Source organism: Eurytemora carolleeae, unplaced genomic scaffold (assembly GCF_000591075.1).
Source record: "Eurytemora carolleeae unplaced genomic scaffold, Eaff_2.0 scaffold4, whole genome shotgun sequence".
NCBI classification, from domain to species: Eukaryota; Metazoa; Arthropoda; class Copepoda; order Calanoida; family Temoridae; genus Eurytemora; species Eurytemora carolleeae.
In genome coordinates this window covers 841,397-859,563 of record NW_019396191.1, presented here as the reverse complement: position 1 = coordinate 859,563, position 18,167 = coordinate 841,397, and the positions used below count along the sequence as shown (strand labels likewise).

General features: G+C 33.7%; 1 protein-coding gene across 1 annotated transcript in view; it reads right to left on the bottom strand.

The window, feature by feature from the left end:
* LOC111697722 (splicing factor 3B subunit 2) overlaps window positions 1-18,167 on the bottom strand; it is a 21,849-nt gene extending 3,682 nt beyond the window's left edge. The window contains exons 1-16 of the mRNA XM_023467817.1: window positions 18,147-18,167; window positions 9,263-9,348; window positions 8,889-8,963; window positions 7,990-8,562; window positions 7,296-7,429; window positions 6,758-6,871; window positions 6,160-6,220; window positions 5,618-5,728; window positions 3,941-4,068; window positions 3,620-3,727; window positions 2,497-2,548; window positions 2,061-2,165; window positions 1,511-1,668; window positions 1,093-1,174; window positions 525-689; window positions 115-198 (exon numbers count right to left, since the gene is read on the bottom strand). Coding sequence (XP_023323585.1) covers window positions 115-198; window positions 525-689; window positions 1,093-1,174; window positions 1,511-1,668; window positions 2,061-2,165; window positions 2,497-2,548; window positions 3,620-3,727; window positions 3,941-4,068; window positions 5,618-5,728; window positions 6,160-6,220; window positions 6,758-6,871; window positions 7,296-7,429; window positions 7,990-8,562; window positions 8,889-8,963; window positions 9,263-9,328 — 2,016 coding nt within the window. The 5' untranslated portion in view covers window positions 9,329-9,348; window positions 18,147-18,167. The remainder of the gene's footprint in view (window positions 1-114; window positions 199-524; window positions 690-1,092; window positions 1,175-1,510; window positions 1,669-2,060; window positions 2,166-2,496; window positions 2,549-3,619; window positions 3,728-3,940; window positions 4,069-5,617; window positions 5,729-6,159; window positions 6,221-6,757; window positions 6,872-7,295; window positions 7,430-7,989; window positions 8,563-8,888; window positions 8,964-9,262; window positions 9,349-18,146) is intronic.

Below are 18,167 nucleotides of genomic sequence, written 5' to 3'. Positions count from 1 at the left end.
TGAAATTTTGAAGAAAAAAAAATCATATTTGGACATTGTTCAATCTTGATAATTTTTGTTAAAAACTATCCTTTGTTGTCAGAGAGGTGCTCTATTGAGTCCAAAATTGCAAACCTGTAAGCATAGCGTTGTGCATAAAGAATCATTCACAAAGGTCCAGCTCATCTGAACCATTTTCTGCAGTTTAGATTGGTCACCCTGCAACATTAGAAACTAAGTAAACCAAATAACTGTCTTCAGATTAGATTGGTCACCCTGCAACATTAGAAACTAAGTAAACCAAATAATTGTCTGCAGTTTAGATTGGTCATCCTGCAACATTAGAAACTTAATAATTTCAGATTAAAAGATTTCAGACTTGAGCTTCCTTCCACCTAAGTTCAAAGCTGAGTGTAAATCCAGGGGTGAGAGTCAAGCCTATGACGGTCTGCCATAAGCCCTTCCTATCCGTCCTGTCAGTACCACTAGCATGTTCAGATGTTCAAGATGGTTGATTTTTTGTTTTTGTATGTGACTTAAAAATTAGAAATTACGATTACAACCCCGTTAAGACGGGTATGAGACAAACCTGCATGATATCCAAAGGAGCACCCGTCTGGGATTGGAGCGTTTAGTCCCGCAATCTTGAGGTTAGGGTAGGAGGGAGGAGGTCCATATCTCTGCATTGCAATCAACCACGGAGCTGGAACCTGGATTTAAAAAAATTAACAAAATATGTCAATTTTTTATTAAAACAAATTTTGTTAAATTACATTTATTCAGATCTTATCAGCAGTAGCATCAAGGCCAGGCCCTTTTTAGAGCTTGGCTCAAGAGTATCTTTGGATTACATCATTTAAAAAAATAGACCAATTATCATGCACTAATTATCACCAAATGGCCAGTTTTTTACCCCTGTAAACCTTTTACCCACATATTATTTCAGTTCCCAAAAAATCATACATTTTCTCAAATTACCTTAAAAAAACTTTTTAATTGGGCTTTGCGCAGAAACACCCTCCCCGCCACCTCCCCCCCCCTAAAATTTACATTTTTTTCAATAAGTTTTGGGGGACGGGAGAGGGGGGGGGCTTGACAGTGGGTAGTGGGTACCTTGTGTGCATTAGGACCAACAGGCATTCCAAGAGCTGTCCTCAGATCATCCGTCAAATCACCAGGTTTCTTCTCTTTTAATCTAATTTAATTTGAATTAATTAACCATTTGCAACTAACTTTCAGCTGTGCAACCATACAATTTAAATCCTAACATGAACTAATAGGTTTGTTTGTGCCCCGGGGCCCGAAAAGGTTATTTTCTGTCTGGTTATAACTATGGATAAAAATTGTTATCACTGAATTGAAAAATACATTTCTGTGAGAAAGGTAAATAAAGTGCTAAAAAAGGTACTAAAAAGGAAAAAAGGGTAGCACAACGTGTTTTAAGTTAAATAGAAACTGTCATTTCTCTAAAACTTCTAGCCCCGACAAGTGTTGGAAATTTTGCAAAAATTCGTTTTTTGGCGGATTTTACCTGATTTCAAACTCTTTCCCCTCGTAGTACAGATCTCCGTGCATTGTCATCCTTGGCTTAGTCTGCCACTTGAAGAAAGCGTCGTGAAGCTTCTGATAATCGATATCAATCTTCCCCAGCTTAGGTCGGACCTTCTCCCTCTGTTTAGACTTCATCCCCTGCTCCCAACATTCATATTCTTAGTTTCCATCGTAGTTATTCATTCCCCGAAACTAGAAACAACAGTTTTAAATGACAGCGGGGGAAAAAAGACTGACTGCAATTACAATTCATAGAAAACCTACTTTCGTAGTCGACCCTAGAAATAATTTTCATCAAGACATTTTTAAAATTTTAGCTTTATAATTTTTAGAGACTGTCTAAGTTATTAAAAAAAAAACACTCACCACTGGCTATTCAAAAGTCCAACTTTGCAAAATTGTTTGATTTTTAATTTGCAATTTTTATCAACCTTTACAAATCAGTTGCTGAAAAAAATTCCATGTGATTAAAAAATAAAATTAAAATCTTAAATTTTATTTTTCTTGAATTTTCCAGAATATTTTTGTTCCTTGGCGTCTTCTTTCTCCTGGAGTGCTTCCCGCATCTCCATAATTCCAGTTTTCTTGATGAAGTCTGGCAGATCGAAGGGAGGTTTCTCAATACCTCTCTTACCCTAAACAACACACAGAATTTAGAATATTGTACTTGACCGTGTGAATACAAGGGTTGTGTTTAACATTATCAAAAAAATTAAAATAAACTAAAAAAGTTCAACAGGCACGTCCTTCCTCCCTCCGAAAGAAAAGAAGTTCCCATAAAAAAAATTATTTTGGAAATATAACTTGATTCCATCAAAAAAATTAGATTGTGTCAAATTTTATATTCTAATGTAAATTGTGCAATTGTCAAATTATCCCCCCCCCCCTCCCACCACTCTTTAGAACAAGAGCATTACTATGGTACCCCCCCCCCCCTAATAGAGTTTATTTCAACCAAATACAAACCTGCAAATATTTTCTCTTGAAACACCAATGCCTCGGAACTGGAACAGTGTTCCTGAGAGAAAAAACATATTTATTTATACATTTTCTTTAAGTTTGAAAATAAACAAATATTTTGAATCATCCTGTGATTTATCTTTAAGGGACAGTGTAATTAATTTCAAGTGACCGTCCATGCAAATATGACAATATTTTTGAACAAAAATTTAGAACGCTTTCCGTCCGCAATGTTTCCTAAATTGTGGAATGAAATTGAAATTGACATTAATGAAACTAAATCTGCAAAAATATTTTAAAAAAGAGTAATCAATATTTATCTTGAGAATTATGAGAGGTTTAAATGCGAAAAACCTAGCTGTATATCGTGTGAATAAATTTTATATAAAAAAACTAAAATAACTGAAACTTTATTAGCTTATTTCTGTTTCTGTAGCTATTAACACCCTGTATTTTAATTTATCTCTACAAAAAAATCCCTCTGATCTCACCCTGTCACAGATCACCTGACAATCTCCTTCCTTCCAATCAACTCCTTACCTATCCAAAAACATATCTTGATATGTGTAACCAATTATATTCAGTATCGTTAATTAACTTCGGGCCAAACAATCAAAACAACCAACCCTGGTTAGGCGGGTCCAAACTGCATAGTAAATTGTGATTGCTTATTTGTAATATTTCATGCTTTGTGGTTGAATAAATATATGAAATTTACACCAGTATCCGTAAAACCTTAAAATGATCAGAAATGTGAGAGATAACTTCGTTTTTCTGACTCGACAATAGTTTCTTTCTGTAGATATCTTCATTGTTTAATATCAGCCAGAAATCTTAAATAAATAAAAACATGGATATCTAATTCATACTTGATCAGAAAAAGCCTTTAAGGGTACTGTTGTAAATCGGGCTCGGGATTGATTCTTAACAAAGAGGAAATGAGTGCCAAATAGAAAAATGACACAAAATCGATTAGCACGTGGATGAAATGATTTGATCCAACTTTTAGTAAATTTTGTTTCCTGTGATATTGTAAGAGTTGATAAATGTTAAAAGGTGTTGAAATCTGAAGTAGATTTTTTTGCTCATTAAAGGAAATTTTCTCGCTATTTTGTAAATAAATATATTCCTGGTGGATTTGAGATGGACAAGAAGACGAGGATCCCGGGCAGTTACATCATGCATCTCAACAACATCAGGTCGGGATACTAGCTGCTTCAGTTCAGCTACACTTAATCTAGATAGATAGATGGAAAAAATTTGAGAGATCTCGAGCACCAGTTCAGTATCAATCTTAGCTGTGCATATAACGCACTTCTATTCAACAAATGAACCAAAAAAAACTTTCAGAGTACATTTTTGACTAAGGTTATTTAATTGACTTCTTTGTGTGTTTATTTTGACTTGACGTAACCTTTTATTCATCGATTTTTTGGGATGAAAAACAAACCTTGAGAGTTTTTTAAGTTTTCTTTTGCTGACTTTATCCTCTCCGTCCTTCTCCTCCTCCTCCAACATATCATCCTCCTCCAGCATCTTGGGAACCTTCTTGTACTCCTCCGCATGCTTCCGCTCTTCCTACAAATATCAACTATTTAAAATGTATTATAACTTTAAATGAAAAAAGGTTTCAGTTACAGTTAAAAAAGACCACTGTCCTTTTGAGAGTGCCATACCCGATTCACAACCGTACCCTTGAAACCGTAATCTGATAAATGATGTGGATATGTGTTCAACTCTGATAATTTCTCAATGATTTTCCTGCAGTAGAAATGAGGAAGTTAATTTTGTATAAATACCCACAGTTGGAAATAACTAATTTTCAAACTTATTAGAAACATGGAGCTCAGTCTAATATTTGATCAAACAATACTTTTAATTTACGGGTAAATCCGGCATGCAACTCTTTAAAATAAAAGGTAACTTAAATAACGGTTACAGTTCCTTTAGAGGATTACAAACACTCGAAAACGCTGCAGACATGTAAAAAAGAAGCAACTTTTTAACGTATCATCAAACACATTAAATAAAATCCGGCATGCAACTCTTTAAAATAAAAGGTAACTTAAATAACGGTTACAGTTCCTTTAGAGGATTACAAACACTCGAAAACGCTGCAGACATGTAAAAAAGAAGCAACTTTTTAACGTATCATCAAACACATTAAATAAAATTTTATACTTGTTCTGACTTGAAACCGAATTTGAAGTGTGAAGTTTTTTACCTACAAATATCAACTATTTAAAATGTATTATAACTTTAAATGAAAAAAGGTTTCAGTTACAGTTAAAAAAGACCACTGTCCTTTTGAGAGTGCCATACCCGATTCACAACCGTACCCTTGAAACCGTAATCTGATAAATGATGTGGATATGTGTTCAACTCTGATAATTTCTCAATGATTTTCCTGCAGTAGAAATGAGGAAGTTAATTTTGTATAAATACCCACAGTTGGAAATAACTAATTTTCAAACTTATTAGAAACATGGAGCTCAGTCTAATATTTGATCAAACAATACTTTTAATTTACGGGTAACATTGTGAATCCGGCATGCAACTCTTTAAAATAAAAGGTAACTTAAATAACGGTTACAGTTCCTTTAGAGGATTACAAACACTCGAAAACGCTGCAGACATGTAAAAAAGAAGCAACTTTTTAACGTATCATCAAACACATTAAATAAAATTTTATACTTGTTCTGACTTGAAACCGAATTTGAAGTGTGAAGTTTTTTACCTTTTAGCGGGGCTTTAAAGGGACTGAAAGCGTAATTTCAAGTGTCCATCCATGCAAAGATGGCAGTGTCTGATTTATAAAGGTACCATTGAAAGGTTTGTCTGCTCAAGAATAAATTAGACATCAATGTTTTTGTTCCTTTAAAACTTTTATTTTCATTTGCGGTTTCTCTGCGGAAGTTACTTACGCATTTAATGTTTATGGACAGCAATGAAATAAACACTTTTTAATCAGAAAAATAACGGTATCTTCAACATTTTTATCAGATTAGGTTTCAAGGGTACCATTGTAAATCGGACACATCGGATCATTTGAAATTACGCTTCCAGTCCCTTCAGCTTAACTTAGAGAGTCGCTAAATCGCTTAACTTAATCTCCCTGATTGTTTACCTCCTCCTTCTCCTTTATTTTCTCAAGTGGATCCTCGACAATCTTGAAAGCTTGAAATATTTTGTTAAATGTTCGATACATCGGGTCAGAGGGGTCCAGGTCCAGTTCATCCTATACAAAATTGTTTCTTAATCATTACAAACAAACAAACAAACACCCGCCCAAACAAACAAACAACAATCATTCCGTAGAAGCCACGGGTATGTATTTTCTTGAAAAATGACAGTTATGGGACATTTGTGAAACATATCAATTGACTTCTTTCATGTTTTCTTAAAGCTTAAGCAGACTCTTCTCAAAATGATTAAAATATTGCCATATCTATCAGATAATCATTAATTATTGCAACGTAATAAGTTACTCTTGCAAGCAAGATTCATAAAACAAGGAAGCCATTTTGTCACACGGTTCTATTTGATGCTCGCTCATTTCCTTATTTATAATTATCAGATTTTATCAGCAATAGCATCAAGGCTAAACCCTTTCTCAAGAGTATCTTGTGTTATCATCATAACGTGTAGGGGGGGGGGNGGTAGTTGTACCTGAATATATTCAACTTCTACTTCAGTTTCAGTTTTCTTACGCTCCTCTTCCATCCTTTGCCTACAAATTTCAAATTACAAATTTTCTTAATTTAAGATTTGAATCCTTTTTAATTTTAAGATTCATTCCTCTTTAATCCGGATCCTGGATCGGCTTAAAAAAAAAACATGTTTTCGGGTCCAGATCATAAATGTTTCTACAAGTTAACAATAATTTTGGAATAAAAAATACCAAATAGTTAAATCTTTATTTGCTGAAACAGGGTTTACAAATCAACAGCAACGAAAACTTGGAATTTGCGTTTAAAATAATTAAGATTCTTTATAATTTGGTCGTTAGTGTATGAAGTGAATCCGCAAAAAATAAATAATAAATAAATAAAAGATCCGGTGTCCGAATTTAATGGATTTTTAAGCCACGTCTTAAATCCCCCAAAAACCAGTTTTAACTGACCGGCGGCTTAAATCTTGAAAAATTTAATACAAATTTAAGTTAAACCAACCATATTTGTGTCGTGGCTTAAATTTAAACCGCGGCTCAAATTCTTTAAATTCCGCCTCGGAAACCAAGAGCTTCGTTCTATTTCCTATTTCTTACCTTTGTGCTAAAATAGCTTCCATGGCCCACTGTTCCGGTCTATTCTTCTTCTTTTTCTTCTTCTTATTCTTCTGTTTTTTTCCCTTTTTATTCTCTTTACCAGAATCATCGTCACTGAAGGAAAAAGTTCTTGAAGTAATTAGAACCAGGAAATTCCAGTCTACAAAGATTTTCTGTTTCTCCAACAATGGTCGGCGTAAATATGAATACAATACGACTTTTCTCTTTGTTTCGATTCATAACAAGCTTTTTTCAAGTTTTCAAGTAAACAAAGAGAAGCTTTTAATTGACAGCCTTTCCTGATTCCATGTGTATCATGCATGCTGTTTGAATATTGTATTGGTAGAAATCAAAATAGTCGTCTTCATTGTATTGGTATATACGTCCACTACTGTACAATGAGTGTGACCAATTTTAACAAATTTACAGCTGTCCTTTATGTCGCCTATTATTTAAAGTGTACAATTGTGAATTATTTATTGCACTTTTAAAAATTTAATTCAGTGACGATTTTTAAAGGAAACATTGTCATTTTTACCCATTTTCTTGTTCGTCTTTTTCCATATTGCCATCGTCTGTTTGTTTTCCCAAATTTTGATCTTGTCCGCCGTATTCTTGATCTTGTCCCTCGTATTCTTGTTTTCCACCTCCATACTCATTATCCTCTTCTTCCTAAATAAAAAAAAAATAATCTTGATCAGCATCTACATCAAATTGTCATGTAAAATAATTATCTGTACTCACACGAGCTATACAAGTAAAGATCTGAAAGTATCCCCATTTCTAACAAACAATTTTCGAAAATCTGGGGGAGGGGAGGGGGGTTACAAAATGTACATTAACTTTATTCCCAAAGATTAACCCGTTTTTTATGAAATCATTTATTTTCCCCTTGAAATTAATTCTTTTCCTCATTTAATATCCTTTACTTTCTCTAAAATCATTTATTTTCACTTGAAATTACTTATTTTCTCCTTGAAACAAATTTTTTTATAACTTCATATCATTTATTATCGAATCCCATAAAATATATTAATTCTAACCTTAAAATCACACATGCTACCCTTAAATTATTGAAATCATTAATTTTCCTTCTAGTAACACTTATTTTAACTCAAAGTCATTTGATTCTCCCTTAACATCCTTTATTTGCCCCATTTAACAATATAAAAACCCTGAGGGAGGGCGGGGGGGATATCTTCACACAAAATTTATACCCCTGAATATTATACCTGAGGTTCTGGTGTCTGCTCCCGCTGAAATCTTGGAGCTTCCTCGTCATGTAGTTCAGGGGCAGAGCTAGTTGGGGCGGGCACTGCAGGTGCAACCACAGCAGGATGCACTTTAGGGGGACCAAACTGCAGGGACAGTTTTGGACAGGGGGTTTCTTCCTCCATGGGTTCGGGAGAAGGTTCCTTGGCAGGTTCAGGGGTTGGTTCCTTGACCGGTTCCGGGGTTGGTTCCCTTGCTGGTTCCGGAGTTGGTTCCCTTGCTGGTTCCGGTGTAGGTTCCCTTGCAGGTTCGGGAGTAGGTTCCTTAGTTGGTTCTCTAGGGGGTTCCGGGATTGGTTCCCTTACTGGTTCAGGTGTTAGGTCTCGCATCGGCTCCGGTGATGGTTCTTTTACTGGTTCTGGTGAAGGAACTTTGGCAGGTTCCGGTGTAGGGTCTCTAGTAGATTCTTTAGTTGGTTCCAAGGATGGTTCCTTGGATTGTTCCGGGGAAGGTTCCAAGGATGGTTCCTTGGATTGTTCCGGAGTAGGTTCCTCAGACTGATCTGGAGTTTCCTCTGTTTGAGCAACTTTTTCCTTGAAATAACCATTTTTAATAGATCTCATCAGGGGATGAGCTTAGGCGAAAACTTTACGTGTCTTGGTAAAACAGAACAAAAAAGTGCAAAACCTCTTCCAAAGACTCAAATTTACTTTAATTTAAGCCAAATAAATGTTTCCGTTGATTCTAACTTTTCTAGTTGATAATGATATTCATTTGATAGTTTTAACATGGCCGGACCTGAATGTATGAAGTTTTTAACAATCGAGTAAGTTTTGAAGGATACAAATTACAACAGGGTCTTAATTGAATCTTTTTTGTCCAAGGATTATAATGATTTAATACAAATCAGTGATTTAACCTGATAATGCTGGAATATACGCTGAACCAGATCGGCCTTCACTCCACCTTGAGCTAGCCCTAATCTACCCAACTCCTGAAATTATATTTCTTTTCAATTATTTTCGAAATACCTACTATTATGATATTTGTTGTATCCATGATAGGAAATGTGATATTAAAACTACATTACAAAGAGACATTTTTCCAATTCACATCTAGCTTATTTACTAACGGTTATATTTGAATAATTTACTAGGGAAAGATACAAAATGAAGTATTAAAATAATATTAATGTTAGTTTTAGAATTGTCCAAAGGAAAAATAAATATAGAATATATTATAATATGTAATTAAAGAACACATTTAATTATATTATGTTGAGCGTATGTTTACCTTCTTTAGATCGACAACTCGTAATTTGGTCAGATCTTCAACCGACGGTGACTCTTCGTCCGACATTTTAGCAGATATCTCTAAAACTGAAAATATTTTCAAATAACTTATATTTCCAAAGGTTCAAAGGGACCATTAATAAAATCTTTAATCTTATTTAAAGACAGGGGCAAACTCTTCTTCTTTCTTATCTTAAAATGTTGGAACTGAATCACAGTGAAAGCTGTTGCGGTAGCGTAAACTTCGCTATCAAGAGAATTCTAGTCATGCAAGAGATAGACACTTAGAGATTTTGGTAATTTCCTAGTAAACGATTTTTGGTCGACTCTCCTCAAGAACAGTCAAAGGTCCTTATAACCGTTGTAAATCGGATATTGCCATTTTTCCCATGGAGGATCACTTGAAATTACGCTTTCAACCCGGTTTTTATTCATACCCATACATAAATCATAAAACTAGCTAAAATGCCAGTGGAATCTCAAAAATCATCCATTGCTACTAAAAAAACAAATTAATGCGCCGAAACAGTTACTCTACGGGACATAATTCTACCTTCTATTTCCGAAATGCGATTTTCTTAGATTTTGCTTTTTATCTCTAATGGTTAGATGTTACAAACATACACAAACATACACAAACATACACAGAAGTCTTGAAATTTCGACGATCTCCAAATAGAGTAAAGAGGGAGGATATTAGGTATCATGGAATTATTATTTTGATAATTCATCAACCAAAAATGTATTGAGATGTACAATGTTTATCCAGATTTCCTCCATAAAACCCTGCTTTAACGGGTTAGAAAAAGATGTGGTATATATAAATGAGGAATTGTGTACTTAAAATGCTAGCGAGGAGAGCAAGGGGGGTACCAACTTCAGTAATTATATCTTATGACGGGAATCTAAACATGCGACCTAATTAACCAGTGGTGAAACACCCATTTTATTTAAACTTTATTTTGGTTTAGACTTTGTTCCTAAAGTTTATATTTTGTTGATTTGTCCTTGCCGTTTTAAAAGAACTTTGAAACTTTATTTCAAACTGTTTCCAAGTTTTAGGTTTTGTTTTGTTTTCTTTTATCATTTTTCATTTTGTAATACTTATTCACCCGTAATTTGAATACGAGTAAATAAGTGATTAATTCTATGCGAAACTCATATATCGCTTCTTAGAACCAATAAAGACTTGAATAATAAACTTAGCCAGTGTTATTTTTAGCTTTATCCTATGTAAAAAGGAGTTGATTCGTCTTTCACCTTTATAATATGTTCAGCAAAGTATTCACTCTTGAAAACTACGTTCACTTCTATTTGTTTCAACCTAGTAAACGCTTTGTACGTCCAATTTGTTTCATAAATTTTGTTTCTGTTTCAGAAAAATGCCGTATTATTAATAACGTTGCGTGGCATAGAGTACTCTGAACAAAGACGACTTGGAATGATTTAGTGAAATAGTAGGTGACCTACGGTCCCTACGGGTGTATACGCATTTGAACTACTGCCGTTTGAACTATTGATTATTTGAACTATTGATTGTTTTAACTATTGTTCATTCTAACTACTGATAATGACGTCATTTCCTGTAGTTCAAACAACACTTTATTTACTCAGTTGAACATTAAATATGCAGTTCAATATTTATATTTCATGAAAAAATACAAGTCAAACAATCATTACAAAATAGTTACATGATCAAAACATATTTTACATATGGACATAAAAATAATTCAAATGACCAAAAAATAGTTCAAATGAGAAAAAAGTAGTTCAAAAGGTCATAATGACGTCCTAATTGACATAAAAGTGGGTACGATTTTATAATTTGATGTGTTTTCTTATGGCAAAATGGCTTTACTACATTCTGAAAAGATGTCAGTTTGGTGCTAATTTAATGTCCATTGTCTTGCTAGGATATATTTTTCGGCTCAATTGAACTTTTGTTTTCAATAGTTCAAATAAGCAAAATAAATAGTTCAAACGCGTATAGAATAATTGGTCGTTTGAACTACTACAATAGTTGAAAAACTCAATATAGTTCAAACGGCAGTAGTTAAAACTAAAAAGCACCCGACCGCATATATATTACTAGAACTCTGTGACAGTCGTGACAGTGAAATATCGGAAAGCGATGGTATTAATTTTATCCAGCATGTATTAAGTTTAATGATTATCATTTTGGGGATTTTGATGTTATAAACACAACTGCAACTTATTTTATATTGTATTCAGGGGATTCAGGGGCGTTCGAAGCTTTTGTTTAGGGGGGGGGCACAAGTTGCGCGCGTAAGCGCTCAAAAAAAAAATTTTGGCCCCCCCCCTTGGCAACATTGTGCCCCCCCTTAAAAACCCCTTTATTGAAAAAATATTACAACCTTTTTTAAATTATTTTTGACCCGGGGGGGTCAAAAAGTCCCACCTGAACTTGTTTTGTTCATCATAAAAATACACCAAAAAGACTACATTTTTGGGTGACTGACCTTGGAGTCTAAAAATTATTCCTTTGCTTGAAAAACTAACTTTTTGACTTTATAAATTTATCACTTAACTCTATCACAGCTAACTAAATCAATAATCACAGCACCAACTCTTTTAAGCTACAATTTTCTGGGATTTGCTTCCACAAATATTTCAATGATTTTTTTCAGTAGAGAGCTCAGACAGCCTTATAGTGTGTAAAGCTATAAATGCAAGATCGTTAAGTCTGCTCTCCGTCAGTACATCTTGTGTAATGAAGTATTCTCTTTAGAAGGCTAAAACTTTTCTCTCCTTGTTTTAACAGTGAATTTAGACAAATCCTTAGTCTTTGTCATTGTCAGGTGTTACTTTCTAAACGTAGTTTCCTTTTAATTTTGTATTTTTGGAACTCCCAGTTGGGAAAGAGGACTACTGCCCCCCCCCCTAGGTACACCACTGTGCCTGACCTGAGGAAGGGAAATGCAAGCAGATGTAATATTAAAAGAGCCTCCCCCATGGGTGCCCCCCCCCCTTAGCGTCTCAGGGGGGGCACGCGTAGAGGGGGGCGGGGGCGCGGCCCCCCCTCGTACGCCCCTGAATTTGTATTAAAACTCTGGGGCGTACGAGGGGGTGGGGCCTTGATCATTATAAAAGCCTTAATCCTATGCCTGTCATTTACAAAGCCTTAATCAATACTGCCTTCAGTGTAAATATATCTTTGATATCATTATTTATACTATTATTTATACATATTATTATACAAAATCTATTGTTTCTATGAAAATATAGATATTTTTTAAAAAACGTTCCCATCTCAATTTTTTACCCATTGAACACCACAGTATGAAGAGGAAGTGTGAATATGATCGAATTGTTTACATAGTTAAAAAAGGTATCAATATTTTTTTCAAAAAAGGGGTTTTTGAGGGGGGGGGGGCACAAAACGGTTTACAGGGCTGTCACATTTAACAGGAAATTGGGTTTTTAAGATTGAGACAATTTATAATGTCAAATTTACACCTGTTTGCTGAAGTCAATTTTTAGACTATGTTATAAACAATTCTCTAGAAACCTTAAGTTTCCAACTAACACAAGTACAGGTACTGAATTTTTCCACAAAGTCTAATGTTGTAGTCCTTGTATTACTTTATCCCGATGTGATAGACATTAGATATTTCAAACTTTGAATTCTGTCAGATCAAATATTCTAGTTTGAAATATCAAAGGTTTATACTATCAGGTTGCAACGGTATAGTGATTAGAAAAATTCAATTTCTTTGAAAACAAATAACCTCTGGTTTAAAATTGTTGTGAATTATTTGTTATAACTTTATTGATATTTGGGAAACCGTTGGGTCTAAGGTTTCCATTCGCAAAACTTTTGCGCAATTTTTACCAAAGAAAGCGAAAATTTTTGCTTTCGTAGCGCTACATTTTTGCGAAAAAAAAACACTGTGCGCAATCATTCGCAAACTTAATTTGCGCAAAATTGTACTTTTAGCCCTCTTGCGTTATTCTGTTTTGCGCAATTTTTGGGAACATATTTTCATTAAAAGGTTGATTAAAGGTGTAAACTTTATGCATTATTAGATATCTTTGAGATTGCACTTTTTGGCATATAATTGCAATGCTCATAAAGGGAACTGATTGCTTGCCTAAAACTCTACTAATTGCCACCTGATGCATAATGGCACTGCGATCAAGATGTGCACGATCTCACACCAAAAATTTACATTATTTTGCCAACTTAAGCTAGAAACAGACATAAAGTATCTTAAAAATGTATATGTATAAGCCTAAAAACAAAGGTTTAATGATTTGTGAGGTATAAACCAAAGGCCAAGGCGTTGAGACACTTCAAAGTTGAGGCTATATAGAAATTTAATAACTCAGGGTAGTCTATAACTCAGTGGGCATGAACCCTTTGATATTTCAATCATATACATTCGACTAGATCAGTAGTCAACATTTGAAATATCTAAGGTTGCCACCACACAAAGATTGAGACACCTAAAAGATGACTATAATATGCATAAATTTTCAATTTTCTAATTTCTATTTTATTGATTTTTGTCCCTTAATTTGAAATTTTGAATAAACATTCAGTTGATTAATTGTGCACTGAAACTTGACCGAAACTCTCAATTTTAGTCAATTTGCTGAAAAATTTTATTTGTTGCGTAAAAATCTACGTTTTTTATATTTCCGCGAAAATTGAGCAAATTTTGCGCAAAAAATATGGTCATTTCGTGGAAACCCTAGTTGGGTCCAGGGGGCAGCTATTTCTCTCCAATTGCAAATGAGGCTACCAATGTAAACTTTTGATTTTAACCTTTTAAAGTTTCTTAAATCAAAGTGGGTGCAGGACCTGCCTGCCCTCTACAAAGTTTACATTACACAATGGCGGATACAGCCCCCCCAGCTTGTATTATAGTTTATAGTTTAATTTTACAATATACAATTTACTAGCATTAAACTTAAAATATAAAGAAAATTTGTATTTATCTTAAGGAATAATATTGTTTAAAAAAAAATTAAATTAAAAAATTTTAAATAAACGGAAAGGGACCATAAGCTTTAATCCTGTATTACTGTAATATATAATGACCTTAAAGGCCTCCCCTCAAGATTTTTCAACAGTTAAAGGTCGTCATTAAAGTCTCCTCCTTAGTGGGTGACCCTGCATATATTCGTGAATTTTAGCAAATTTGAAAAACAAAATAATTTATTAGTTAATAGTTATTAAAAAAGTTATAACTTCTAGAACATTCAAACAATTTTAGTTGTAAACAAATAGATAAGATTGTGAATATTTTTTGGGGCTCGAATAATATAGAGAAACACTTGAAATTATGATAAAATTCCCTTTTGCTTATAAACATGCATTTATATTTTATTCAGACTTGCCATTATTATTTTAATTATAATTTGTTTATGATCCATTTCATTAATTTAATAGGATATAAACATTAATTACGTAGAATTGTTTAAATTATTTAAATACACAATAATTTTACAATATTAGCAAAAATAATATTTGAACAGTTATACATTATACATAGCCGTTAATTTAATTTAAACTCTCCATGGAAGTTTTAAAAAATAAATTTGTTGATTTATTTGTTGATTTTTAAACGAACTGTATATTCGCCAACAACTTATATATATATTTGCAAATTGATTGTGCAAACCTTTGATATTAAAAACTTTGCCAATTTGGACCATGAACAATTTAAAGGTTAAAATATCACGGATCTACATCATCAGGATTCAATAATATAAGAAATAGAAAGATAGAGTTGGGGATGAGTAATCAGTTCCTTTGCCATCAATTTTAAAATCAAATACATTAACTAGCTTGAGGGAACACAACTTTGCCTGTAAATTAAACTTTTTCTGTAAAAGCCGTTCAACTAGAATGTTTCGCATTTCGATTGCTCGCGAAAATTGCGAAAATTTTCGCTTTTTGCCAAATTTCGCTTCAATCTGTTTCGCGAAAAAATGCGAAAATTTCGCGAAAAAAAATGAAAAATGTCTGCGAAGAACTACGGTATTAAAAAATGGAAAATTTTTGTAAAATTTACAAAAAAGACCAAATTTTAGAACATAAAATGCATATTCCGCAAATAAAAAGTTTTCTATGGATTTATCCTGCTCGAAATATAAAGTGATGTAATGTATAGATTTAAGAACTACTAGGAGACGATTCTTAGATTTGCTTGTAAGTTATCAATACTTTCTTAACCGTTTGAATCTCTTTCTTAAACACAAAATAAAATTTATTACGGGAAGAACAAAAATAATTCGGAACATGTTTTAAATTCAGCCTGTAAAATTACTATCTGGCTGGCTGGCTCATGTATAGCTGGATTTGGGTGAATGTACGTGTACGCGGACGGACAGAAACTCAGACAGGTAGAGAAATCAAATTCATTTCATTAAACATTTATAAAAGTAAATGAAGAGAAATTATGAATAAAGTACTATAAAACTTCATAATGTTGAGTTCTCAGAACAGCGAATTCCACAAGTTTTTTTTGCTCAATTAATTGTTTTTCGCGAAAACTTTCGCAAACAGTTTTTTTGCAAAATATTTTCGCGAAATGTGAAATTTTCGCGAAAATATTTCGCGCCACTGTTCTCATATTTCGCGGCATTGTGCTGAATACGCAGGTTTGCACGTGAGACTGGGCCCGCAAAAGTAAAATCCATCTTACATTGGCAACCCTAATGAGTTATGATTTTTTTGTTAGAGACCACGTGACATAGAATTGGATTCAAGCGAAAATATAAAGATGCATTTGTTAAACTATTGCAAAAACATTGCAAAATTATTGGCAGACAGGATCAAAACTTGGACTAATAATTCAGTTTCATCCTTTAATAATGGACAGGACAAGAAAAGGATAATGGTGCAACAAATTGATAAGGATAAGGATAAGGATAAGGATAAGGATAAGGATAAGGATAAGGATGAGGATAAGGATAAGGATAAGGATAAGGATAAGGATAATAAAGGACAAGGACAAAAGGACAAGGACAAAAGGACAAGGACAAAAGAACAAGGACAAAAGGACAAGGACAAAAGGACAAGGACAAAAGGACAAGGCCAAAAGGACAAGGACAAAAGGACAAGGACAAAAGGACAAGGACAAAAGGACAAGGACAAAAGGACAAGGACAAAAGGACAAGAACAAAAGGACAAGGAAAAAAGGACAAGGAAAAAAGGACAAGACAAAAGGACAAGGAAAAAAGGACAAGGCCAAAAGGACAAGGACAAAAGGACAAGGAAAAAAGGACAAGACAAAAGGAAAAGGCCAAAAGGACAAGGCCAAAAGGAAAAGGCCAAAAGGACAAGGACAAAGGGCAAAATTTGGTTAAGTCCAAGAGTTTGAAATATTTAAAAACTATGTTTTGAAAATTGTAAAAAATTAGATAATTTGTTGTTTTTAATTAAGTTTAATTTAAACACTACTATACTTTTTAATAACAATCCTGTCAAATCTATTTAAATCACTCGTCTGAAAATACTTTTAAACCTTTCTGCCATTTTATTACATAGTTTACTAAATTGCATTTGGTTTGCTCTGCAAGCTGTATGTACTTTAGGCTGCAAATCTTGCATATCTAAGTTCTGCATCATTAACAGTATACCTCGAGGCTCTCCTAGTTCTATATGTATTAGTTTGTAGTTTTTTTATTGATTTTTTATGCCAAAATCCCAAAAAAAAGTGAAAACGATTTAGAAATTTTTTTTGTGGGACCTCAATTGAATAAAATAACATGTTGGAGATTTTTGTTTCTCACAGTTTCTCTCTGTTTTGTTTTTTATGTTCTTCATAAACTAGTTTAAATAAACTGCATTAAAAAAATCATTTTCATAAATGAGAATATTGATAGATAAATTAACAAACAGAAGCAAATTTTTTTTGTTAAATTTCTGTTACCTTGTTCTTTCATGAAGTTAATACTGGTATGACTTTGTGGCCTCGTCGCTCATTTCATTGTTATACGCATGCATGTGTTATGAAGAGAACCTAAGCTGGGAACACTTGTATTGGACACCCATGATACAGATAGCTTGATCTCAATAACCGCAGTGGGCACATCTGAATTTCACGATCAAAATGTCTCATGTCTTTTTTCGAATATCTGCAATTGATCTGTGCTCTCATTGGTTGGACTCAAAATTCCGTGGCTTAAATTAATCTGAAGATTAACAAAATATTGGGATCAAACATTGATCTCGATATCCACAATACACGAGTTCCCGGCTCAGAGTATTGACGGCCCGAGTGTTGAATCTCAGTAATTATCAAAATAATTTTTAATTAACTTTGAACTTGACTTGCTGATTTCCCCTGGTTCCTGCAACTCATTTGCAGAACTTGTTTTGCACCAACTTTGGCGGATTTTTGCTGGAGCAAATGCCCCGTCAGAAATCCAAGAATAATTTCAATATTCTGCGAAATATGTTGTCTCTGCCGCCGATTTATTTAATTAATAAATAAAACTTTGAACGGAATGTAGAAGTATTTTTAAGTAACCCTCCATATTTGTGGAAATATTGATGTTTAATTTCCAGAAGTCACAACAAAAAAATATTTTATTCAAATATTTTTAAACCGCATCATCGTGGGTTGGGCAGAGATTATCCGGAATTTTCGAGAAATATTTATATAAAGTCAGCTGCGGCGTTACGAGTTAATGCTGTACGCTAGCGTACACTCCAGCTTCTAGAAACTTGAAAACCATTTTAGAGATAAACAGTAAACACATGACGGAGTTATCGGCCGCCGTCGACGATCAGTCGATCATGTTTATAGGTACACTTGAAAACTAGAAAACCCCCTCTTTCAGTTTTCGTAAAAAATATCAAAACTTTGCGAAAACAACTTACAATGTGTGGCCCCCATTCAAAAAAGTACCTGTTTTAGAAAAAAAATGAA